The 26,593-nt window shown below is 37.9% G+C and overlaps 2 protein-coding genes across 2 annotated transcripts in view; both read left to right on the top strand.

Moving 5' to 3' along the window:
- Position 1: 1 nt before the first annotated feature.
- On the top strand, positions 2–7,728 carry LOC124162327 (transmembrane protein 272-like). Its single transcript, XM_046538833.1, has 6 exons — positions 2–126; positions 363–534; positions 615–725; positions 818–940; positions 4,869–5,009; positions 7,444–7,728. The coding sequence occupies exons 1-6, from the start codon at positions 82–84 to the stop codon at positions 7,626–7,628; spliced, it is 777 nt and encodes a 258-aa protein (XP_046394789.1). The 5' UTR covers positions 2–81; the 3' UTR covers positions 7,629–7,728.
- A 15,715-nt stretch (positions 7,729–23,443) lies between these two features.
- LOC124162668 (glutamate receptor ionotropic, delta-1) overlaps positions 23,444–26,593 on the top strand; it is a 44,726-nt gene continuing 41,576 nt past the window's right edge. The window contains exon 1 of the mRNA XM_046539266.1: positions 23,444–24,033. The gene's annotated coding sequence lies outside the window, so the exon portion shown is untranslated. The remainder of the gene's footprint in view (positions 24,034–26,593) is intronic.

Genomic DNA, 26,593 nt, shown 5'->3' with positions numbered 1-26,593 from the left:
TGAAATTACGAATACATTCATTTATTTTGTGGATGTGCCTCTGCTGCTCTCTACAGTGCATAGCTGTAATTATGAGGCACAATGGCCGCTGCGAATTCTCCGTATGTTACTCTCTACCACCAACAGGTGTGTTTTCATTTTTAAACTTTCACGTTTATTACTCTTACGAATTCTGAATGATTTCATACCCTGTAGTTTTGATTTTGCTAAGTTATTCTTTGCATGAGCTGTCACGGTGATATTGATTGGATTCTATAACTCTGTCACATGAACGTCATGACAGTAAACATGTTCATTGTTGTGTGGTATTTACGGATGATGGTCGATTAATTTTTATCTCCCATTTTGTTATTTGCGACAAGGATTATGAAGAACCAGAACCCAGTTCCCCAGTGCCTTTCACTCCTGCGGAAGAATTATCTGAGACTCACATACCTCCTCCGTCATACCGTGATATACCCGGGACTGTTCCTGTCCATGGGAGTAACGATAGAGGACCTCCACCATCGTACGAAGAAGCCATCGATCCTAATGGTTGGATTTTGTATAATAGATTTCGATGAAATCTGCTATTTCTTTTATGCGGTGCCGAATCATAATCGTTTCCTTTTCAGCGCCACCACCCTCGTATGATTCACTCTTCGGTCGTGTTAGAGAGGCACACAAATCTTCCAAAGGAATTTTTGACTTCTTAAAAAATCTTTTTATTTTGTTATTAGGGACAAGTAAGTATTTTTACATAGTTGTAAAACCAGTAACGGTGCCTTGTAATGGTCATTTTGTGATCTGTCTGAACCTAAAAAATTACTTTTTTCAGTTGGGTGCTCCATTATCTTGGGTATAACAATAGTGATTCCAGTTTGTATGATAGTTATTGGCGCCATGTACTTCAACGACTGTCCTCAAGGAGAATACATACCCGTTTATCTAGTCGTTGGAGGTAAGTATTATAAGGAGCCGGAGTTAAGTGATCGCCTTCTATAACCCCATCGAAACCACTCCAACATCTATTTTCTTTAACAACTGCCCCTCCATCGCTGCAACTAGTGTTGTTTATTTTATACCCTTGGCCGTGTCATGATTTCATTGATACCTGTGGCCTTTCATGCTACCTAGTAATCTAACTCTTTGATTGGCTATAATACCCTATTGTGAGCAGATTTTTGGGCCTTATGGTGGTTTTGAGTCATGTGTCTCACTGCCGCTAGCCCTGCAGGAAGTTGGCAATTAACTGACTGCTTTTCAAACATAAATTAGATCTATTTATTCGTCACATTTATGCTAGAAATATTTTTTTGTGTTTGGACATTGTGTAGAAAATTATAATTGTGATGATCATCATTATTAGTCAACAATCCGAAGATTGGTTTGATGCAACTCTCTATTCCTTTCTCCTATACACTAGCCTTTTCTTGGCTACATATTTCTTCTCTTTTACATTGTTTATAACCTGTCCTTTGTAAGATAATTGGGGCCATGACTTAGCCTTCCTTCCTCCTGCCCTTCTTCGTTTGTTTTCATCAGGCCATCATGCCTCATAATAATAATAATATTAATTAGACAAAACAAAACACAATTTGCATTAGTCTTCGTCATGTTTGGTATACAAAATATTACAACTACAGAAAATTATTATATTATTAGTGCAATTTCTGAAAATATTCAGTCACAAAATATACAAAAAATATCAAAAGATACAAGAAATTATAATGAACATTTTGGTGAAATTATGGAGAATATTAAATCACAAAAAAATTAAATCACAAAAAAATTAAATCACCCTTGTCGCTATCAATGAATTCCTCGATTGACTAGAAGGCCTTTTTTATTAGCCAGGCATGCACAACTCTTTTGAATTTGTTAACACTAACAAATTTAGCTTCAGAGGGTAAACTATTAAGCAGGTGCAACTTAATTACATGAAATGATTTATAAGTTTTAGATAGTCTACAGTAGGGAACATTGAAGAGTCTCCCTGTTCCTGGTGAAATGCTGGTGGACATTTCCTCTTGTCTCCAAGAAGTTTTGATTGATCTTTACATCAAAAAGACACTTCTTTATATATAAAGAATACAGACCGACAGAATTGTCCCTTTGTCCAGAGTTGTCTTTTACTTTTTTCTTCCTCTCTTCTCTCCCACTCTTCTTAGCACTTCTCATTGCTTACTCTGTTGTTTCATTTTATCTTCATCATTCTTTGATATTGCCAAATTTCAAATTCTTCCAATCTTGAGTTTTTTGCTGCTGTAAACGTCCAAGCCTCATTCACATAGAGATGATTTGTCATTAATAACTTAAAAGAAAGTAAGAACTAATTGTGGACAATGGATATTTACATTGTGTGAAATGCAACATGAGTGTCTTGCCAGGATTCTTAGTCTTGCGGAAGTATCAATGCATCCTTTTCTCTAGAACTTTGAAAAGAAAGTAATGGCAAGCAGGCCTTTATCTTTGTTTAGTGGGGGTATTCTTATCATGTTCGTTTAAATATGGTAGAAGTCCGTTATAATGAGTGTGGTCTAATTATAGCGAGTGATCTTTTGTGTTGGTTGGTTTATGTGGATAAGTATAGGGAAATAATCTGACGATAGTGAGTGCTCATGTTTGCAATAGCTTTATCATAAGTCAAATTTGCAAGTTTCCATTTGGATGTGATTTGGCTGGGCCAATATTGTGTTATCAAGCTGATTGTTACTGTATCTCTCTTACTAATGACACACCCAAAAATTCACCCACACTTGCTAGGTCAGAAGTAATATACCGTATAAGCGCGTGTAAGAGGCGCACCTTTTTTCCCAGATATTGCAGCCGAAAATGGGGGTGCGCCTCTTACACAAACTTCTAGTCTCCCCCCCCCTCCCCTTCCCCGGTCGCAAGTCCAAGGGGAACTGAGTGGCCTTGATTTTCAGCGTGAGTCAGTCATCTGAAACCCTGGGTCAAAATCAAGCGGCAGGCAGGAGAGTTTCTCCCTTAGTGACGTATTTTTAAAATGCTCTTGTTTCTTAAAATTTCTTGCAAGCATCGCGCCGTCACGTCGGTACCCCAGAGGTGAACATTGAAAAGATCACGCGGGGTGATTCGCTCCGGAGCGCGCGCTAAATTTATTGCCATGAGTGGGCATCCCGCGGCATTTATACTGCATATAGTAATATTGGTGTCAAAACCTGCGGTTGAAAAAATTCGAACGAGTGTGCTCATTGTTGGACTTAATGGTGGATAGAAGAAATCGGAAATGCTTATAAGTGAAGAGCGCTGAAGGAGAGGTCGAGGGGAAGATGGCTACCTCCCCTCCGTATTTAAAGCTACGAGCGAAGGAGCAAGGGAAGAACACGTCCGATCTTGCATGTGACGTCGTTGCCATTAAAGCGAAGGGGCGAAGGCGCAGCAATGTGATATACGCAGTTTGCGTTGCCTGAGTTTCCAGTCCGTCTCGTCTTGTTTGAATGCACTTATGCTACGCTTGTTTCTTCCGAAATTGGGCTGTTTGGACTATGTTGAATATTAGTAGCCTTATTTTAGCTATAAATCTTTGTGTCGATCAATTAGAGCTCAAAAAACTTAAATGCTGTAAGATATACGTCGCGTTAGGTCTAATTCTTTTTAGAACCTCGTACGTGTCATACAATTGCTGAAAGATTTCGAGATATCTTCGAGCTCAGAAGGTGACTCATGTAGCATTTGAACTCCAGAAACTCGGGGAATTGAACCTGGTAGACCGAAAAAGGTCAGTTGGTGGAATGGGGTAGGGATGAAACACGTTTCCATTGTTCCCCTGCAACTTGATATTTTCCTGTGGAGTCTCGGAAAGGAAAAAAACGGCAGAGGCATTAGCTGATGGAGAGCCGAGTGTAGTTCCGTTAGGCCCCTTGCACACACACCGATTTTGGACGGCCGGTAAAATATTGGCCGATATTTTACCGGCGAAGCAATGCTTGCACACACGCCGGATTTTTACCGGTCAAACGATACGTTGATAAGTTTTTGAGCCGGCATCGGCGATCCACAGTGACAATAGCCGGCAGCTAACCGGCATTTTGCCGGTGCCGGCGTGTGGTCGGTACGTGTGCAAGCTCCAATGCTCTCCCATTGTTCACTATTGGAATGTGGACGGCCGATATTTTACCGGCCGTCCAAAATCGGTGCGTATGCAAGGGGCCTTAAATCTACGACGTGGTTATTATCCTACGGCGCTGAGATTGCCCCGATTGTTGTTCAAACTCTTGGGAAAGCTCATGCCATTTGCCTGTCGTGTTTTGCCATAAAATTTTCCACGGCTGCAATTCTATTGCAATACTCCTGCGAGAGCTTTCAAACAAAATTGTTCGTGAGTAGGACAAGCAACGTAGAGCGATTGCGTAGGCAAAGAGAGGATCGGAACTCTTTCTACTCCCTCTTATGCCGCCGCAGTAATCAAAATTTCCTCTTTCAAATAGTACTGAAAGAGGACATTTCGATAACTGTCGAAATTCCAGGCATACGTCTGCAACACCGCACGATAGGATTAAAAAAATGTCGCTTTTTTTTTTCTTTATAGCTTCGATCCTCAAAATAGGGGTGCGCCTCTTACACGTGTGCGCCTCTTACACAAGCTTATACGGTATATGTATACCACACTGATGGGTGCCTCATGCCAAGCAAATGTCAGAATGATTGGCCCGCATTGGTGATAGTGCATGAGAATTATGGGTGTATCTGTTATACGTACATTTAACTGCATTCACACAGGTTCTGTGAGAGTCATTTGTGTGGCTTCCATGCTATCCTCTGTCCCAGAATATAGTGTCCGTTGCATTGGTAAATCTTTGAAGCAACAGTGTGCTTATTGTGGGTAGTTTGAAGTAAGAAGCCCTTGCATTATCCTTCTCCAGGTGGCTTTGGGGTTTTTAAGCAACTCCTTCACATTTCTTCGAAAGTTAGGCAGAGGGAAGAGGAGCCTCCTGAAGAGAGAATGAGGCAGTCCAACATGCAGACGCTTATCAATTGCTTCATGCTGGGCTGGTTCATAATCGGTAAGTCCATGCATCCAGAAATGAAGCTATATTTTTTGCAATGTTTGGTTTGGTCAATGGTTGAGTGTACCTGTGCACTGTAATCAGTGCCATGTAGGAATTAGCAACATTTCAGATTTAAAAAATTTTCAGCTACTTAATTTTATTTAATATGTCTAGATTTTTTTCCCAATTCTTAAGATATATTTATATCTTATAACCAGAGATAGATTATGGGGGTTTACATAAATTACACCTGTTGAAAAGGCCACAATCACGAAAAAAAAAAGTGAAATAATTCGGACCGATAAATCGGCCTATGGCAGTTTTCGCTTAACCAGCGAGGGCTGATATATCGGCCTGGTGGCAGTAAAAGGGTTTAAAAATTGAAATTGAAACATGCGAGGATATACTTAATCAAATGTAAGAAATTTGGCAACTTCAATATCATAATCTTGGTACTTATAAATTATGTTGCAGCAGGCATTATTATTTGCTGTTGTATTTTTCAAAGTCTACCTATAATAGAGGTCTATACCTAACTACAGTGCAACCTCGATATAACGACACCCCACAGTGCACTAATAAACACTCGCTATAGCGAATTGTCGCTTTACCGGAGGTGGAGCAAATAATAGCCAATACACCTGTTGCGAACAGATACACAGGAACAGGAGTGGTGCGGCGACAGATAAACATCTATCCGATAAACGTAATCATAAATCCGGACGAAAGGCGATGTTTTTTTGCATCACTAAATTTCCTTACTCAAATAACGACTAACTATTCAAACAATTTATAAGCGCCGCACTGAATAAAAATCATGCAAAGCATTGTTTCGTCAATCATTATATTTATCGAACGACAGTTTACCACATAAATTTGAGACTGAGCACTCCATTAACTTCATTTCTAACAGATCGCTAGGAATTACAGAGGTTAAGGAGTCTTGATGAAAGTCTTCCGGCAGTGAAACCCTCGCTATGGCGAGAGCCAACACCGAAAGGGTCTCGTAAAAACGAATTTTTAAACACTCTTATTATAGGGTCAATTGACGGTGCATCGGCTATCTCTCGTAATAGCGGGGGTGTCGCTATAGCCCGTACTCGCTTTAACGAGGTTCCACTGTATATATAGCCCCTTGCATAAATGACTGATCCACTCAAATATACTATCCCAACTGCTTTCAGGAGAGCTATAGTGCTGTAAATTTTACGGAAGGTAGTTAGTCAAAATCAAGGAAAAATTCTGGAAATAGTGCCTTTTCACCTATTTCCCCCCCCCCCCCCCCCCCCCCCCCCCCCAAAAGTGAAATCAGCCATTAAAAAAAAAAATTATGGCCGAGTTTTGGATCATGCAGGCACTCAAATGTCTCTTATTACTCAGTTTACGTGGAATTTTGAATTTTAGTACGGGTATGAATACCCAATAGATATAACAAGCCTACGATGCATTATCAACTTTCATATATATAAAAATGCTTTTTCAAACAGTCTGTTGAAGTTGGGCCCAATTTTATTGCGGTGGGCCTCAATTGGAGACCAATATTCACTTGGGTGTATGCAACCCCGTGTACAGTATGGAAATTTTCAACACTTTTGTGTGTAAAGTAATTGAAACTTCAACATAAACAAGTAAGCAAGCCCTTCACTCAGGATGGATACCACACCTGTCAATGCTGGTTGTTGGAAGAAAAAGTGCTGCGCCCAAGAATCGAACCTAGGATCTCCGGATAGGAGACGATCACCGTAACCACAGGGCAGTCGTATAAATAAACCCACAGGGCTACAGTGGAAGGAAATATATTTCTGTGAGAATATGTTAGACCAGTAAATATTTAACTGCATTTTATGCAATATTGGATTTATAACCCCATATGGGGGTGATTCGTTGACAGTTCCCAATGGACTACAGCACTAAAAAGTTTGATTGTAATCTTAGACCCGTTTTTGGACAATTCCCTTGTAAGACTCTAATTCCCACATACTTGCGTAAGTTTAGGAACCCCAACTCACTTGGAATGTAAATTTTATTCAGCTAGTCATGTTGTTTAAAGTAAAATATTCTATAGCAAATTTTCTTAGTTGCTTGATCTGGTGATACAGAGTTGGTTGAGTGGTGAAATACGAGTTGAAGCTTTCCCGGCGAATTATGTGGGTAAACTGTTCTCGGGATACCTGTCGGATTAATTCTTTCATAACGGCCAACATTTGAAGCTTTGCCTTGGCACTCAGCATCCGGGCTGAATGTTGTTTTATTTAAATTTATGCCCTGATGATGAGCGCCGAGACGGAGCTTGAAACGTTGTCCGTAATGAAAGACTTAACCTGGTGGGAATCTCGAGAACAGTTCACCCATTACCAATGGTGTCACTAGAACTATGCACTAAAACACCCTGGTGGTCAATGTGTGAACTGGGATTTTTAGTTAACGTCTGTTTTTCTTATATTTTCAGGTTCAGTGTGGGTGTTCAAAGAATATGAGCCAAGTTATGATCCAAAAAGGGAGGACTACTGTAATCGCACACTCTACCTTTTTGCCTTCTGGCTCATTACGTCTGTGTACATAGTGCTGGGCATTGTTACTTTGTGTCTCTGCAGCGTCAGTGTGGCTACCATGGCCTTTCATAGGGAAGTATAACGTACTGGCCGCATTGTTACCCATATTTATTTGAAGTTGTGTTACTATGAGTGAGTGTGATGGATGTTGTATACTTTTATAAAAAATTTTGCAAAACGTTTCCACTGTTCGCCACTGTGGCTCCTATTTTTTCTGTACGTGCGGATTCTTGATTCTTGTGAGCACATCAACCTATAGTTGTGGCTCGTGAAAGGATTTTTGAAAATTTTGATCGATACATAGTTTATGTACCTCCTGGGGATCATTTTTAAAATTTCTAGATTAGATTCTTTAAAACTATTTGTTTCCTTTTGAAGTGAATCTATGCAGGATTATTTTTATTCCTGTAATTTTCCTTTGGTAGTTTCCACACTTCCTTGGAAATTCAATGAGGGACAATGCAGCAAGACCATGTTGGTAGAATGATAAAGGGACCACTTTTTTTGCCTAAGCTTATTTTCGAAGAAAAACTTAAGATACTCTGAGAGATACCATTAGTCTTTTTTTAGTTTTTTTGTACTGGTATAACACAAGTGCTAATGTACGCTGCCTGCGAGTGATCTCACAACAAATCTTGGTAGATACTCATGGAGAAGTTTTGACTTTGTCAAAATACATTCTAAACTCTTTTGACCCACATCTTTGACTTTGTCAAATGTCTTCAAATATGAATGAAAAAACTGCTGGTGCATAGGAGATATTTCTCCTCTGTGATCCTCACCAATCATCAATGGAATATTCCAATGCAATCGGACTGTGATCTATTTCTTCAGCTACACTTAAGTTTTCTCTGTGTGAAACTCAACTTCATGTCTCATATTTTAGATACATTATTATTTTAGCACCCTTAGCTGTTCATACTTAGGACAGAGATTAAGAATTTGGTATTTTGAGGCCAAACCAATGAGGAAAGCAGTATGATTCATAAACTGTTCCCCTATATTGAACCTTTCAGTCGAGAAGTCAAAAATCTAGTGCACTTTGCTGACTGGCTATGTTTTACTTTTGATTAAATATACCATTTATCAATAGCTTACTACTTTTAAAACAGAATTTATTTTTAAAATCTTAATATCTTAGCTACCATCACACCACTGCCAGCACTTCCACTATAATCAGCACCAACGAACGAGTCATCAAAAATTGGCACTAATTAGCTAAGGTTACTCAACCTCTGGAAAATTTGGAATTTAATTAACAATCAATTGATTCGGACTCTTGAAGAATTGGAACCTCCAATGACCTCAAGTTCTATGGCTAAAATCAATTGGAGATCAAAATATGGTAAATATTTTGTGTACTTAAGAGTGATTTAGTCATTTGTAGGTATGATTTTATCCAGTAAAAATTGCAGTTAGTGTAGAGTTCTGTATCGATTACGTATTTCTAAAGTTTATTTTCATTTGTCCTACAACTATATCAGTGTCCACAAATTGAATGGAAAGTTTGTTTCAAACATTTGGTAATCCTTACAGTCTGGATTAGGCATAATGTTTACTACTCCAAGAGAAACACGAAAAAACTCTTCAATACAAATTTGGCTGCAAGAATGAACAGTTTGCATCAAGTTTGAAAGAATTGAATTAATGGATGTAGACAGTACTTTGTGGGAATCATGAACATTAAGCACAGTTAATGAAACAAACTCTCTACTTTCCAGATTTCTATGTATGTACCCTGATCGATCTGGACAGCTGACCATAATTTTTGATAAGCATTTATTGGCTTCCCCTTGAAAATATTACTTAGTCTTCTAAATTGATCAAGGTCTATAAAAAGATGTGTGGAATGTACAAAGTTTGTTTCATTTGCCATGTTCAAAGTTTGGAAGAGTTTGATAACGTGTGGAATTCGGCCAGAGAAAGAAAAAAGAGAAACAAAATTTAGCCCTTTAGATTGGGCCCTCAGCTAAACAACATGAGTTAAGAAGTAATGGCTCTAGTTTTCAAAGTGTTCATCCTTTTGATGAAATAGAGGGATGGCACTTCTTCCATAAGTTTATTGATGAATGTACAATGCGATTCGACCATTCTTTATGTTCTCTGAGTCAAAATCACAAAAATGTTACTTTTCAAGATTTATGGGGGAAAAAATGGAATTTGTGCCAGAAGAGGGCATTTCTTTGATGAACGAAGAAACATTCATGGGCCATTCCCCACTCCTTGCCATCCCATAGCCAAAATAAGTCCACTACCCAATGACACATCTCCTCCCAACCAGTGGTGCTGCGAGGGGGGGTTTTGGGGGTTAAAACCCCCCCCCATAGCTCCGAGAAATTTTTAATTTTAATCCATTTTACTGAATTGGATTGATACATTAATAAAATAGTCTAAGGATTAATAAAATATCCCTCAGAAAGCGGTAAAACTCACCATTTTGAACCATTTATCTTAACACGTTGTGTACCGGGGTATTTAAATTCTTAGGAACGCCGATTTGGAAATATGTGCCTATTAGGGCGTAATGCCTTTGGTTTAAACATGGTTAAAAAGCTAATGTTTAGAATATAACTTTACCCAATCAAATGTTATGATGCATCAATTCATTATGAATAACGAACAACAACTGAAAATGTACTAAAGAATACGTATTGTACGTTTTAAAATTGTTTAGGTTGACGTGCCTAAATGATGAGAATATTCGTCATCCATCCGGAACGTTCGGGAAAAAAATGACGAGAATTCTCGCCATCCGTACGCAACGTGTTAAAATTCCGCAATTTATTAATCTTGCACCTACTGCTTATCCTGGTGGGTAGTCCATACCCCCACACACACCGGTATCAGTTGCACCCTTACCCCCTCCAGCCTTAATTCCTAGCTGCGCCCCTGCTCCCAACAGCAGATCCAGGATTTTTTTCTGGGGGGTTACAAGGGTCTGATAGGCAAAGTCTTTTCATATTTGAGATTAACAGCAACGTACAACAATTACTGTACAAATTATTATTTATATTTTTGCATGAAAGTTGTTAATATGATATTAAGTGATACACAAAACAAAATTAAGGTAATAATAACCCTATTAAAAATCATGTTAATTTTTTTAAGCGTCTGGGGGGGCACGTACCACTCCTCCCCAATCCTAAATCTGCTTATGTCTTCTCCCCTATCTCAACCTTCCCCTTCTACCCCACAGTCATCCGAGCTGTGTAAAGACAGCTGCTGATTTCAACAATTCACATTGCACTTGAAAATTACCTAATGGTTGAATTGCATCGGACATTTATCAATAAATTCGTAGAAAAAGGGCCATCTTTCTTTTTCATTGAATCAGGATGCCATTCCACTATTTATCACCTACCTTAGGTACTTTTGCTCATCCTTTATTGACTGAGGCATCTTCCTTTACACAATGTTTTGTTCTAAAATAGTATTCACTGTTGGTAAATCGATTCCAAATTATTACCGAGCCTTATTCAGATTCACATTAATTGTCATGGGAAAAATTCCCATAGACTGGGAATCGGAGAACAAGCTTTTGGTTTTCTCTACCAGTTCTGTGGCCCAGAAAACCAAAGGTCTCTAGCTCAATTCCCAGGTGAGGGGAGTTTTTTCTATTGGCATTTGTTGTGAACTTGACTGCTGTTCACAATGCAGGCTTGAAATATGCCACATCTATTCAGATTGTTATATTTTTATTCCGGTTTCCAAAAAGGAGGCTACTCTCAGATTAGAAAAAAATTGCTTGTTCATGCTTCAGTGATTTGGATTATGTTTTGTAAATTGCATAGCGTTGTGGTGGGTTGGACAGGGTTTAGAACAATTAGCGCATCAGAAAAATCATCAATCAATGATGATCCCTCTATTGGAGTATTGAAAAAGTGCATCAAAATACAGTTGTTTTGACTTAAAGGTTATGGACTTTAATATTTTTTGATCACCTATTTCACGTTAAATTCACTTCCATTTCCAAAAGTTTATACTTCCCTGAAAAGCCCCGAATTTTCTCTTATTCCTGGTCTCAAAATCACCTTTGAACAGCTGTTTGTGAGGAAGGTTATATAATTCTTAAAGCATTGTTCTTAATTACTACATTATCTATTTATTGGCAAATTCCATTGAGATTAATTATTAGCGAATAAACGTATTCATCCCATGAAATAAACTCATGGTATAGTCATTATGATAATGGTCTAGTAAAATGTCGGCTGTATTTTCTTTACTAAATTTTTCATCGGTCTGATGTGTACTCATGAAAAGTAGGACTTGTATCAGTTTTGAGAGCTTTCCTCAGGATGTCTAGAGCCAACACTCAGTTTTGAAAAATACATATTTTTTTAACCTAGACTGGTTAAAAAATTTTCTTGCACTATCAGCCTTTTTTTGATGCTGAAATAATGGAAGGTTAGCTGAGAGAGTTACCACAATGTTAATTTTCCATTTACTTAATTCAAATTCATTGAATTTTAGGGTATAATAAATCATTTATCAAGTGAAAATTTTCATCAGGGTATTTAAATGCCAGTGTGTCTTTGTGAAATATTTTTTACAGACTTTTATCTTGTTGAGTGAGGAAGCTTAGATGAGCCATGATTTATTTATTACTGAAATGAGGTCCCAGAAAGGTCGAAAACATAGTGACTATTTTCTGCTTTTGAAAAAAATTCTGTAAGCTGCTAGAAATTAGCTAAAAGAGAACGAAAAATAACTTCTTTTCATTTGTTTGTGCCAACAAACTCAAAAATGGTTCTAATACATCTTTCTAGAAATATTAATTATTGATGATATTGTATAATTCATTGAAATTTATTGTTACTTTTGTACCGTTCGTGAAAAATGCTATGAAAGTATTGTATGAAAGCCATATTCACCTGCAGATTTGAAAACACTTTTTTCCTATTAATGAAGTCGAATTTTGGTGATAAAAACATTTTTACTGGTGTCTTTGCTGTCTGGGACAAATTTATTAAGGTTTGAAAAGTAATCTACAGTAAAAATGATGTTGGTCTTGACATTGATCAACTTCTTAAGGTGTTGAAGCTGAAAATCTTAAAGGGGTAGCCTGTTCTTTTTGTGTGCGAAAAGAGCTGCACATTTAAATTTTAGGAATTGTAGTGGTCCGCCTGACAATAGGACTAACTCATTTTTATCTCTCCATTTCCAACATTTCTACCATGCTGTGTAAATTTAGTCATGTTGCCATACACATTCAAATGGCATCATGTTCATATTTCATCTTGGAAAACAGATTGGCAAATTACCTGCACCCTAATTATGGTATTAATTTTGTTCTCCATTTGGAAATTACTATAGAATTTATTGAGTTGATTTATAGAATTAATTGATTTATTTTGGATTTTTGAGATTAAAATTTGTAAATCTTTGCTGGGAAAAGGCCCTGGATGTTGATAACAGATTCTTAGCCTACCATCTACTCTTATAGTTATCTCTTCAGTTCTTGTAGCCTTTGGATGCTCTACACCTTTTGCAAAAATAAGTTTTTTTAGGTAGTTTGAGAAAAGACATCATCAGATAGAAGAATTAGTTACCGAGTAGTTCTGAAGTGTATTCCTTTTTTTACCCAAAGTATAAATACACACAACTGACATTTTTTGTGTGGTATTAGAGTTTGCCAACACTGGTGAATATTTTTGCTCATTTAAAGGGAAGGTACAAGGACAGGTTAGTGGCATCATCAAAGATCTAGCATATAGATTCCTGTTTTCATCGCTGAAGGAACATAGTATTATTTGATTTAAACCAGAACTTGTGTGTTAAAATTTTTATTAACATTAACTTTAAATGATCTTTAAGTCAACTGCAGTCATAACAAGACAAGTCACATTGAAAATTTGATTTTTTATGTGAATGGTGATAGACCTGGAATAGCATGGTGAATATTGCATAACCCTCTTTAAACTTTTGGGAACTGCAATTAACTCTGGATGCCTTTTATGTGGGATATCCATTTTCTTATCCGTTGGAAGTAAGTTTGAGTGTTTTGTGAATCTGGTGAGTGTTAGCATTTACTGTACTTCTCAGGGTAACAATGGCCAATTTCTTGAAAATCAGCTGGGCATTAATCGATATGTTTTCAGCTTTGGCTGTAAATTTTGAACGCTTCTCATCGGTGGCTTTTGTGTGAGTCTGTGTGCGTTTTCGTTAGTTAATCAGGAGAATTAAATCAAATATGACAGGAGTGTTGTGTTTTTCAGTTACTGGATGAATTTTTTATCATAATAGCATGATGGTGAGCCTACAGCTGTGCTGGTATTGTCAAACATTTAATCTCTCCATGATGCTCTTAGTCGAAATCACGTTCTTCGGTGGAACATTCTGTGCTCAGTCATATCAGGATCTGCATTTTACCCTTCAGCTGCTGCGAATGTAAATATACACATGCATGGGCAACTGCTTGAAAAAGCGTACTTGTAAGGTCAACCCTTTCCTATAACCCTAGACCCCTTATAGCATAATGGCCCAAACTCTTTATTTCTTGAGGGGGTCAATTTACGACCCTCTCTCAATACTCCTCTATTCTCTCTGTGGCTCAGTGGGATCTTTTTTCTGAATTATCTTCAATTTGCTATGGTAGTCTTATATTGAAGTGGGTGTATGTTAACAGATTGCATAGCTGTCTGGTATTGAATCAGAACATTTCAAAGAAGCTCGAGGTTGAGAGGTATTACAAAGGCCTTCTACCTGGAATAGGATCATTGGCTTGCACGGCAAAATAGTTGCAGGGATTGTACTCTGGTTCTCCTCCAGGTCAGGTTTTCCATACCTGACGTTTCAATGTTTAACTCACCCATTGTCATTATGGGAGATCATAGGCGGATCCAGGGGGGGGGGGGGCACGTGCCCCCCACAGACCCTTAAAAAAATATGCAAGATTTTTAATACGGTCCCGTTACGTTCATTTTGTATTACGAAGTATCCTTGTGTCCACCCACCCCCCAGAACAAAATCCTGGATCCGCCCATGTGGGAGATGAGTGTCGAGCTGATCTTTGTGATCACTTTTTATACCCATGCCCAGAGGTCATCTTTGTATACCCTATCTCGTGGTACCTGGCTGCTGAGCAAGGGTACATAAGGCTATCAGAAACCTCAGTAAACTCATCTGCCCAAGTGACAATATGCAAGTTGAACTTTGAAACATTGGCTATTGAAAGCCTGACCCTGGTGGTGAACCCTAGAATCCTTCCTGCAGTTTTCAAGCTGCTCTGCGGCTCAAGAGGGTCTGATCTTCTTCAAATATTTCCTGTGCACATTGGAAAATTTGTGATATAGCTGCCCCAGCTCAAGGGTCAAGGCATTTCTAACTTCTTTAAATGTTGCTGAAAGTGACCTGCCCCAATTTACGGAACCATTTGAGAATAAAGTGGCTTTCGATACAGACTTAGGCTCTATTTCCCTGGAGAGAGGCTGTAATTATTTTCCTCTGCAACTCCTTTCCAAAGTCTTGAGAGCTTTTTCCATTCATCCATCCTGTAGGCACCTTTTGTCTATTTGGGAAGCTCTCTCTCTATTGTATATGCGATTGATTATCCCCATAACTTTTGTTTCATGGTGAGCCGATAGTGATGGCAAAAATAATATCTCCGATACAAACTGGAGAAGCATGAATACATTGCTTTCTCGGGGAAATCTTGGTATCATTTTGAATAGATTACAGCTTTCAACTTTATTTGTTTTAGAAATTCCTGGAAAACAGTTGCGAGATATCATCAGCTTCTCTAGATCGATGCCTTCAACCCTCTTCTGGGCAATTCACAGTAGTAACATATCCAGAAAGCCTTGTGTATTGCCTTGGGGAAAGGTAAAATCAGTTTTGGTGGTAGGCAGTTTGTGGAGATATGTGTCAGTATGGGAAAGAAAAAACTGCTGGGAGAGTAGTCACGCACTTTGGTATGTGCCAGCGAATAGCTGTCTCCCGGATATCATTTTATCAGTGCAATATTTTTGTACACTCCTTTGTGTATTGTGTGGTACCTGAGCAATACTATATGTTTGTGTGTCATAATTTGTGTTGGGGAAGGAAAATATGTATTCTTTATATCGTCAACTTATATCTTGTTACCTTTTTCTTAAGTTTATTTAAATATTTAGTTTAAAATGGTGGTTTTGTACCATTTTTTTTACGCTGCTCAATGCTTCCAGTTTTGTAGTTCTAACTGGGTATGGCATAATGTCTATTTGGAATTTTTATTGTGAATTATTGACCAGTTTCGAATTCCCAGGTAATTGTGTTTCTAATTTCTTCTAACATGTTTACAACCAATTTTAACAAACTGTTAATTTTAATTCAACAAGATTAACAAATATCTTTCAAAATTCAAAAAAGAGTGAAGAGCATGGAATTTAATACATAGTTCTTTAGATCTGATGTGATCCAATACCCCTGTGAATGTTAGTATTTTTTTAGCTTTTCCTCATGACCATCAATTTTTTAGTAGTTCAAAGTTTAAAAGGTAATGCATGGTGCATATGGACTTAAGGCTCAGAGAGTTATTTCACTTTGTGATTTGATGGCTCCGGGGTTGATAAGTTCATAGAAAATATGCTACTGCAATGGATACATAATTACTGTACATAATTTATGTGGTACTGTGTGTACATTTGGAGAGCAATCTGTGATAAACATTTATATTATACCTGACCACAATTAAGGTGTTGTATGCTGCAAGATTTGGTAGATATGTACCTGTTTTTTTCATAGCTGTTAAGGCTTTCATTGCAGATCTCAGAATGAGTTTCTTTTCTCTGTCATTATTAGTATTTTTTTCATTTGCAGTTTATTTTTCACTAATTACTTATGGTTACCTCCATTTTGTTTCAAATTGTCACGTTCCAATGATTTTTTCAATCTAATGTGATGCAATGTTGACCCTATTTACTTCAATCAAGCCTCCTACAATACTTGTTTGTACTCATTTGACATTGCCTGTTTGAATTTTATGTTTCAATAATGTCATGCGAGTTGTGTGAGAGCCTAAAAATTGAATGGCAGATAATTCTATGGTGCATTTCTGATGCTTTATTTTCCATGAAGATCAGCAAGTTTTCACTCAATTTGATGTTGAAAAAAATTCCAATTCTACAATGTTTTAGATGTTTAAATTAGAATTTCCATCTACTAATGTTATCTGTCGATCCAATCAGTAATGATGAATCCATTAGTAATGTTTTGGGTGTGAAATTGGGGAGTTCTATAGCTTTGATGGACCACAAAAATGATATCTTAGAATTTCATGCCACCACTCACATGTGCATGTCTCCTACTATGGCATTTTAGTTGTTCCATTTGCTGTTTTCAAGTATTTTAACGATGGCAAAAGAGATTTGGAATTAAATCTTTGCTTTTAACCGTGATGATTGACAAATGCTTATCTTTCAGTTATCATTTTTCTCTTTAATGAGAAGTATCCTTCAAAGAGGATGTTAAAACGTGCCATGTCATTAGGGATAAAATTTGGAAATAATTTTACATTGTTTTCTCTGTCTGTTAATGCTTCATTTATTGTCATTTCACTTCAAATCGGGTTGTCTTAATGTTTGACTTTGACGTTGGTTTGCCATACCATCATCTTAGCCGTGCATCTGCATTCTGAGGTCTGTATTAGCCTTCCTTGTCTCTGTCCTGATTTGAATATCCATTTATGTTCTGATGAGTGATACCCATTGCTGTTAAATCATTTTCCATTGGGTATCTTTAAGTGTGGGAGGAATGAACTCTAATTGTGCGCTTTTCATAATAGTAAATTGACATCAAAGTGTCATCGGAAGTAATTTAATATCATCCACGTGAATATATTTTTAAATTGAGCTCTTATTCTGGGAATACCAAAGACACATTAAATGCATATTTGATTGCAGTACTCAAATTTCTGAACTTAGGCGATGTGTGTGTTTGTGCATGTATAGTAATAGTGGCTACCAAGGTAATGCCTAAATAACTTTGTCATTCACGTTGAGATGGTGATGCTGATTTTAATGTGACATTCGATTTTTAAGTACACATTTGAGCTAAAAAAATATTTTTACTTCAATGTACATACAATTGATCATAATTTTCTGTGGATTCTCGACTCCTTTGAGAGATATTAGTGTTCACCATTTTTAAGATTCCTGCAAGTTTGCTCCCTGTTGAATTGTGTGAATGCACATTTAATACGTCAATCCCCTGCTGGAATTTGACACCTTTTAAATCTTTCCTGGAATGTGGAAGGGAAATGCTTCAATTGAATTTTGGTTTGTTGTTGTTTCATCATACAAAATCAAATGTTGGCTGTATGTTGTATGACTTTCTCCTGTGCCAACAGTAGAATAAGCCATGTGCAAATTTTCATTGCCGCGTCCAATAATTTACTCAGCTGGTGGTTATATATTTTTGTGTGTTGAACTATGCTGAAGAGATATCGTTTCACCGCCAGCCTAAGTGAATGCATTCAATGAATTGAATTTGTGCGTGAGCCATGTGTGTATGAAAGGTTGCTTGTCCTGCAGTTAGAGAAGGGTTGAAGTTATCCTTGGTTTTTTAAATGCTTAATGATATCTTTTGTTCATGAATCGAAAGAGTACATACATGTATGTGATATTTGTGGTGTATTATCATCCGAAACATTTTTGTGACGATGTCTAGCCTTTCTATATTGCTTTATACACAATGCCACGTATGCTTTTGGAGCAAATAAATCAATTTTTCAATAATCATGCTAGTTCTTGTTTTCTATGTAAAACTTGGTGAAATGTGGACATGTTTAAATGAAAAATTACTTGATTCAGTGGAACTTTACTGGGACACAACCAATATTAATCATCTATTTGAAAAATTTAGAATAGTGAACCAGTGACCTGCAGTTATAATAAGCCATGGGTAAGCCATTCCTGTAGTTAGGCATCCTATTAATCATAGTTAATTTTTATGAATGATTGCTTAAAAGATGGAAAATACTTATTCAGGGATTGGCATATTAATCAAAATTATGAAGTTAATTGTTTCCTAGTATGTACATAATTGGCCACAATTTCATCATACTGGTCCACATTTGCACAGAACATGGAATTCAGGCTTAAATAACCCTTAGGCCCCTATTAGCTGAGGCAACCAGAGGCGCCACCAGTGGCGTGTCCGGTGGCGCGTCTGGTTGCCTCGGCCTATAGGGGCCAAAGTGGAAGGCGCGGTTGCGGGGCCCAGGCGACTGGTTTTGGTGGAAAGTCTGGTGGCGCGTTTGGTTGCCTCGGCTAATTGGACTCATTTGATTCTATGCCCCACGACTGACCAGTTCCACCAGACGCACCACCGGTGGCGCATCTGGTTGCCTCGGCTAATAGGAGCCTTAGAGTGCTGGAATGTTTTTACACGTTTTGCTCGTTGACTGGCATTTACCCAAAATTTTTATTGCTACCTGGATATTTTGACACTTCCACACTTTCCGTCTCCATGAGGATCGCTAAGGGGCTTAATTCCAAGAGACCAGCCCTGGTGGCAGATGGTGCCTCCTACACAGGGGGTCTCTTCTGCTCTGGCTGGCAGCTAAAATCGTGAACTCCTGCAGCCCAAGGGTTAAATGCGTTAGTAATATTATTGACTGTTCCATAACCACCTTTGTTCTACATGCTTGTAGCCTTAGAAGATGACACAAGACCAACAAAAATTTTTCACGTGAATAACGTCCCACAACCCCTTGGGAGTTTTTCCATATTGAGTGCCGCAAAAATGCTGTAAGTACTCACATGTTGATTCTTAGTGTTTGTGCAGGAAGTTCAAAATTTCCTATCTAGATCTGCCACCATTTAAAATGTTTAGGATCCAAAATGAAGTTTCCAGAATTCTTCAATAAACAAACCTGTCTCTTAATGACATTGTGTGCTGACCACTCACACATGTAATCTTAACCAATTCGCATCCCCAAGCGTTCTGGTACTTGGCCTGAAGATGGCTACAAACGCCAAAAGCGTATGCATACGCAGAATGCATAGTGATATCTATCAGTTGATCATGCTGCTATCTTACAAGTTTTTTTTGTAAGTTTTTGTCCAGATAGTGTGCCTGATAGCTGCTGCCATCCGGTGGCTATTCTCGAAATTTCAGTTAAATCCTAAGACGGGATTTGATAATGGTAATGTTAAATCTTGAACTATTTAAGTGGGAAGTGTCAGGGCAAAGGGTTTAATTCTGGTTCAGGAGGTTACTCAATTCGTTTGTTTCATATTATCAAGTTTTTAAATCACGCTATCGCATGTACCGCAGTAAAACACTTGATGTGTGATGGGAAAAAAAAAGGACTGAAACTGCGTATTTCACTACATATGTCCTCATTAGTCGACAAATTAGTTGATTGATACACATGTTACTTATGATAGATATTATCGCAAACCGATTTTTAGCTACTTGAACTTAGCAATTCATAGCAATCTGTAGGCTGCAAAATTTAATTACAAATTCGTTGAAATTAATTTTTTTGTCTGGTAGACCCGAAAAGTCCCAAACAATAGGAAAACATGATAAATTTTCACTTAATAAATAGGAGGTAGCAGAAGAACTATACGTTAAAGCGCATATCTAACTATTCTCAGAAAATAATGTAGGCATGTACTCGTTATTGTTGACGCCTTGTAGTACGTGGGTATGCAACCTGCTAGTATTTTAAGTCATACTGGTTGCCAGTATTGTCAGGATGTAAAGTCGCTGGCCTCGAGCACCGTGCATATACGAGGTAAAGGTCAAAGAAGTACGGCCACTTCTGACTAGTGAGAATGAGTGTATTTGAAAGTGGAGTTCTTTTATGATTGCCTTCCTTCTATGGTTCAAAACAATGTGGTTGGGAATATGAGATAGGTCTCGGCATATTACGTTGTTGGCTTTTAAGTTATGCATGCTTAACACTTACTGCGTGCCAGCCTTGCCATATTTGGCAATGCCACAATCTTGATAGATTTTGCATCTTTTGTATGAATCAGTTATATTTTCGCTTCAGTATTTTCTTATTGGCTCAAACTATAGAGTAAACAATCGAAGGAAGGTCTTTTCATCCTTCGCTTAATATTGAGTCATCGACAGACTTCTGATCGAAAATTATTTGTCCTTGAAGGCGACACAGATCGACACGGAATATTGTCTCCCTCTTCCAACTTGCATGTGTGCTGTTGGGAGGGAAAGCAAGTGACATCGGTCGTCTTGTTTTGAAATCATTAGCGACGAATGCCGGCGGGCGAAGGTTCGTGAATCATAAATCACTTTCCTGAAGCGCGCTCGACGGAAGAAGCAAACTTGCTAGGGTTACCTCGGATACGATTTGCTCCCAGCTCGAGGGGAGAAGGAGAGAGGGTCGACTTTTCTCTACCACCGCAAATATACGACAAGTGGAAGGCACCCGTTGACATATTAAAACAAAAATCGTACGAATTACACAAACGTATAAAAAATTACATCAAACATTCATAAAAATTACAACGAACATTCCTACAAGTTACCGCAAACATGCGTGCGAATAATAAATGAATATTGGAGTGTATATCTTGAAAATTTTGAAATTTAATACTTTACCAACGTTTCGGTTTATCTTAGATCTTCATTAGGGCTTGGAATGAAATTAAATATAAATAATTATATTAATAAACAAAATACAGGGTTATAACAATGTTTTTACGATAAATTAATAAAAAAAGAAATTCCGTTGCAAATTAACAAAATAGAGGAGACCAGAATGTACCAGAGGAGTACAATGTAGTACAATGTACAACCTTTTTGTAATTTCGATTGATGGTAATATCTAAGCTAATACAGTTCATGGTAATCTATCAATTTTGAATAATTTAGTGGGCAAAATTTTTACTTAAATACTATAATTAATTACTCCAGAATCCTGATTTAATATCAAATATAGAGGCAAAGGAAAAAAATTTCATACCTACGGATTGCAAAAATCATACGTAAATATTACGAAAAACGTAGAAATTAATGGCATTAGATATTGAACAGACTCAAAAGTGTATCTGACCATTTGAAAATGACGCATCTCTTTTTAAGATCCCCTCTTCTCAAAATACGTCACACTTCTCCTCCCGCCAATGCATCCTTTGACAAATTATACCATGGAACCACTGCAGTGTGGAGGCAGGAATTAATTGTGCCTTGCCACTGTTTTGTCTTCCATGTTGTGGGCAGGCTGATTTTGGTCATTGGATGCCATTTGAATGTAGAGAACGTGATATGAAGTTAGCTACGTCAGTAATTGGTCTCGGCGCAAAACGGAAAATCTTGACGTGACTATTTTCTTATTGATCATGATTTATATAACGGTACGAGATTTATTTTAAACCATTAAGTAAGATCAATTTATTTGCATGCGACATTTTTTGTGTTAAGGCAATCCCCACGAGAGACAGGGTAAAAATGCGGATATTCAAATGCAAATTCCAGATAATATAACTTTAAAACCCCCACATTTTCGTAGGCGGTTGATGAAATACAATAGGAAGAGGGTGTCTTGGTTCTTCGGTGAAAATAACAAAAATGTTAAGATGTATAGCTTGATTATCTTATTCCTGAGATTTTCCAGAAAATATATAATGGAAAACTCAACTTTTCGGATATTGAATTACAATTTGTGTTTTACAGTACGTATATTTATACGAATCTTTACGTGATAATAGGAGTATTGTGACATTTCCATTAAAATGACAATTAAAAAGGCTTGAAAGACAAAACGTAAAAAAAGCTTGATTTCGTTGAAAAATTAGTGACTGCGCTGCCCTTCAAATGTGAAACTGACTTTTTTATGAATATGTGTTCCTTTTAACTCTCCTACGTGGCCCATATCGTTTTATTCGAGATGATTCACTCATTTATCGTATCTAAATACCACTTCCTCTCCCATTTCCTTTTCCAGCCAATATCTCACACATTTGTAAGTTCCCTCTACCTTCCTCTTTCTGTCCAAGTGCTTTGTTCCCCTACCCAGGGCCGGAACTAGGAGTTTTGTGAGAGGGGCAAAGATCAGTTTGCCGCCCCCCCTACCCAGATCTCCCCTCGCTCCCTTCCCCCCACTACTAAAATATAATACCCCCGTAAGCTATTTTTTGAGATGCGGTAGTAGAAATTACATACCATATGTTTTCTATTAAGAAGTTTTATTGTATTGAATATTATTGTTTGATAATATAAATTAGCAATCATCGTGAAATAATTTAATTATAAAAATTAAATAACTTTTTAAAAATAAACTTTTCAAATTTTGCCGCCCCCTGAAATCCGCCGTCCGGGGCACGTGCCCCCTCTGCTCCGCCCCAGCTCCGGGCCTGCCCCTGCCCGTATGATCAAGGACTGATTTAGGCTCATTACTAGGGCTTTGTGGAAAAAGCGTTGGTGGGGACAGGAAGCGAGGCAGATGGGGAGGAAGAATTGCACGAGGCGCCATAGTTGTTAAGTCGCAGGTTGAGTGAAGTGGTGGTTAGACCGATATAAAAGGCGGGGCAAGAATTGCATAAAACGATTTGGATTTCATTAGTAGTTGTGCAGGTTGGGAATGGACTGAAAGGAAGCGGAAAAGTGAGAACATTTTCAGGGAATTTTTGCAATATTCGTGCTTCGTACATTAGAACTTTCCGATGCTTTCCCGTTTGAAATAAATGGGCCGGTTTCCCTCCCACGCAAGGTGCATAGACCCCGTGGCATGTCTAATGGGTGACTATACTTCTGACGGCAATCGTTATTCTATTATATGGATTTATGAGTCCTCGTGTCTCTTCATACTTCTAATTTTGAGTCGATTTTATCGTATGCTGTGGTAATAGCTGGCCTTTATTTCCCCTATATTTGGCAATGCTCTTGAAGAGAGGAATTACTCTGGATTCCGTACGATGCCGTCATGAGTAAACACAACGCATCGCTATCGCTCAACTGGCCGTATTGGATTTAAGGCTCTCGGGCATAAAAACCCTTGATCTGCGTCATGTACTTCCCGGTAGAAAGATGCCTTGCTTTTAGGCCTTCGGCATGACGCATTCAGAGTTGAGGGTGGAGAAAATATCGGACCAGTGCGAAGCCACTCAGAATATAGTTCAGTGCCTGGATAACCACGTGAGGAGAGTGTTTAATTTTACTTCTGAGTGGTGTTCCCTTTCCGTCTTGTGAATTAATTATTCTCAGTTACAAATAACACGAAGGAGGTGATTATTGCATCCAATACATGTATATTGTTCGTTGCGCTTTGTGAAGAAGTGTATTGGTCTATGTGGAGTAGGAAAAAAATCTGAATTTGAAAATCATTCGGTCATTGCATGGCATAGTGTTAAGTGTATTCGATGATATAAGTGTGGAAGAATCGTGTGGTGATTGTGTTTGTGTTACAATGTTTAGCTTTTTGTGCTACCATGAGGGTAACAGAAGAGGAATAACATTAAACACGTCACTTGGATCTTAGAATTTGGCTCAATTCTCGTGGAAAGAGTCAGATGACTAAAAATGCAAGGAAAAACCAAGTAAGCATTATTTTCACCTCTTAAAACGAATTATTATCTTAATATATATACAGTTACTTGTGTATAAAATGATTGTATGGGCTTTATTAATCACACTGAGTGTATTTAGAATTCTTTACCCTCACGGTGCAGCATTTTTACATTGAAACGAATGAATCCGAAAATTATTTTTTTTTTGAGTGATACTACTACAAATATTGTTCCCCAACTGTCATTGCAATTTGCACAGGAGACAAACTCAATTAAGGATCCTAGAGGCCAACAGGGATTAGGGCCATTTGTTTTTAGATGATTGCAGATAATAGTAGGTGGAATACACAACAATGTTGCAACAAAACATACATGTAAATTGCTGAATCTATATGTATATGCTTATCAGTGATTCGCTTGTATCCCTTCGCCACTATAATATTGTGTGCCTCACAAACCATTATTTCTCATTATCTCCAAAAATAAAAAAAATTGCACTTATCCCCCTTGGCTTCTAGGGTCCTCAACTATCCATTTTATTTCCATCGTTTTGTTATTGATGGAAAGCCGATTTAAATAAGCTGCCTCTCCGTCTAAGAGTAAGGATTCGCAAAGTTTGGGTAGATCTTCAGAAAATACGTATACCCTTGGTATGTAAGTATCACGTGACGTGGGAAATTCAAACATCAATGAGCCCGGGAGAAAAAATTAGGCCCACATAAACATGAATCACAATACAGGAAGGCTGTTTTCTCAGCCTCCGAGGGGTCATGAACAGAAGGTGAATTGATAGATTAAAAATTATTTCACAGCTAAATATTGAGCACAACTCTGGTGTCCTTTCGACATAATCGCTTCGGCGATTGAGGTATTGGTCGTGCCTGTAGACAAGCGTTACTATATCTTCTTCATAGGATGTTGCCGCCAACGATTTCTGCCTTTGTTATGAAGTTGATCTCCCGTTTGAAAACGCTTCCCTCCTAGCCACATCTTCATTTCAGCATAAAGATGTAAGTCACACGGCACCAGCAGCTCGATTCTGTAAATGTGATATGGCCGTCACAAGCGGATTTCGTCAATGTATTCACGGCTTTGACGCTGGAGCGATTCTGAAACTTTATAGTGACGTCACTCTCACAGCCGCGTCCGTGAAAGTATTCACGCCCAAGAGGGCCCGTGGTAGCTTCGTCGCGGCAATGCGCTCTAATTTTTCATTATGAATTTACGCTGTGATTGATAATTAATAGCACATTATTCATTAATTACGATGGTGGCTATTTCATATTGTCACTTCCCATAAGTAATATGTATTAAAAACAAATGAAAGAAATGCGTAAAGTTAAATTTACATTCGCGTCCTATTTAAATTGATTGGCCTTCATTGCGATTGAAGTTGGTGGGAAGTTAAACCTTGAGCTGAGGGTTTGACAATTATCTTATATTTGTGCATCTTCTAGAATGTACAAGTAAAATACTCACAACTTAATGTTCATAATAATTTGGAGTAGAACCAACGGTAAAAGTATTGTGCGGTATTGAATGTTAACAGATTTATTTAATATTTGTTTCGTAAGTTCAAGCCTTCGATTTGTTTTTATTAACGAGAATGGAGGCTCTTTACATACCTCCGCTACTGATGCATGAGCACCAATGTCGACGGAGGCAAGAGATGCACATACTTCGGCGGCAGATACGCGATATCAACAATCCCTTCGAGACGTGAGATTGGCGATGGATCACTGAGTTCACACCACGATTAATTCGTAGACGTTTAGATGGCTTGCCGGGGCATACTTTAGTACGTTAAGATAAACATTGATCATCTATTCCATCTCTTCCATGCATTATTGCTGCCGTTCAGTAACACGACCAACATGATTCGTTTTTCTGTTGACATTATAGAAATACTAAGACATGTAAACATCTCGTCCTCTAGCAGAAACAGTTGATAATCTACTCGTATTCGCGCCAGAAACATTTTCATCAGTATAAATCGTGAATAGTGGCATGTGCTTGCATAATCAGACATATATGTATACGCACCACAGCGCATTTAAAATTATGTACTGAAATGATGAGAACAGCTCAAACGCGTACGAGAATGAACCATTATTAAATAATAAAATAACACTTGTTCTCATTCCGCGTAAGCATTAGCTCCATATTATGAGGAAATTAGAGCTAATTGCGCAATTACGAGCCCGCTACGTGATAACTGACTTTGATACGCAGCACTTGACAACATATAAAAGAGGTAATGTACAGTTTATAGCTATAAACTAATTAAACAACCGTAAATTATCATTAATGGGTACTTTTAAAAGAAAAGACCTCACTCAAAATTGAGTAAAGAAGTATTATTTACTTTGGGAGTGAATATTCCACGGCATTGTATATGTTTCTCTATGGTAACTGAAGTTGCAGTTGGCCGCTGAAGTAAGTTTGTATCGGAGATTCTGATTCGTTCCTCGCGTCCGCACAGCTACCAACATAAGAAACTGAAGTGATCGTTCGCAATCCGTCAAACATCTCACGACACAGGCTTACAGGATCGCTTGAACGTCTTTCACGGTGAGAGGCGTGAGAACTC

This window comes from Ischnura elegans, chromosome 7 (genome assembly GCF_921293095.1).
Source record: "Ischnura elegans chromosome 7, ioIscEleg1.1, whole genome shotgun sequence".
NCBI lineage: Eukaryota > Metazoa > Arthropoda > Insecta > Odonata > Coenagrionidae > Ischnura > Ischnura elegans.
This window is presented reverse-complemented; position numbering and strand designations above follow the sequence as displayed.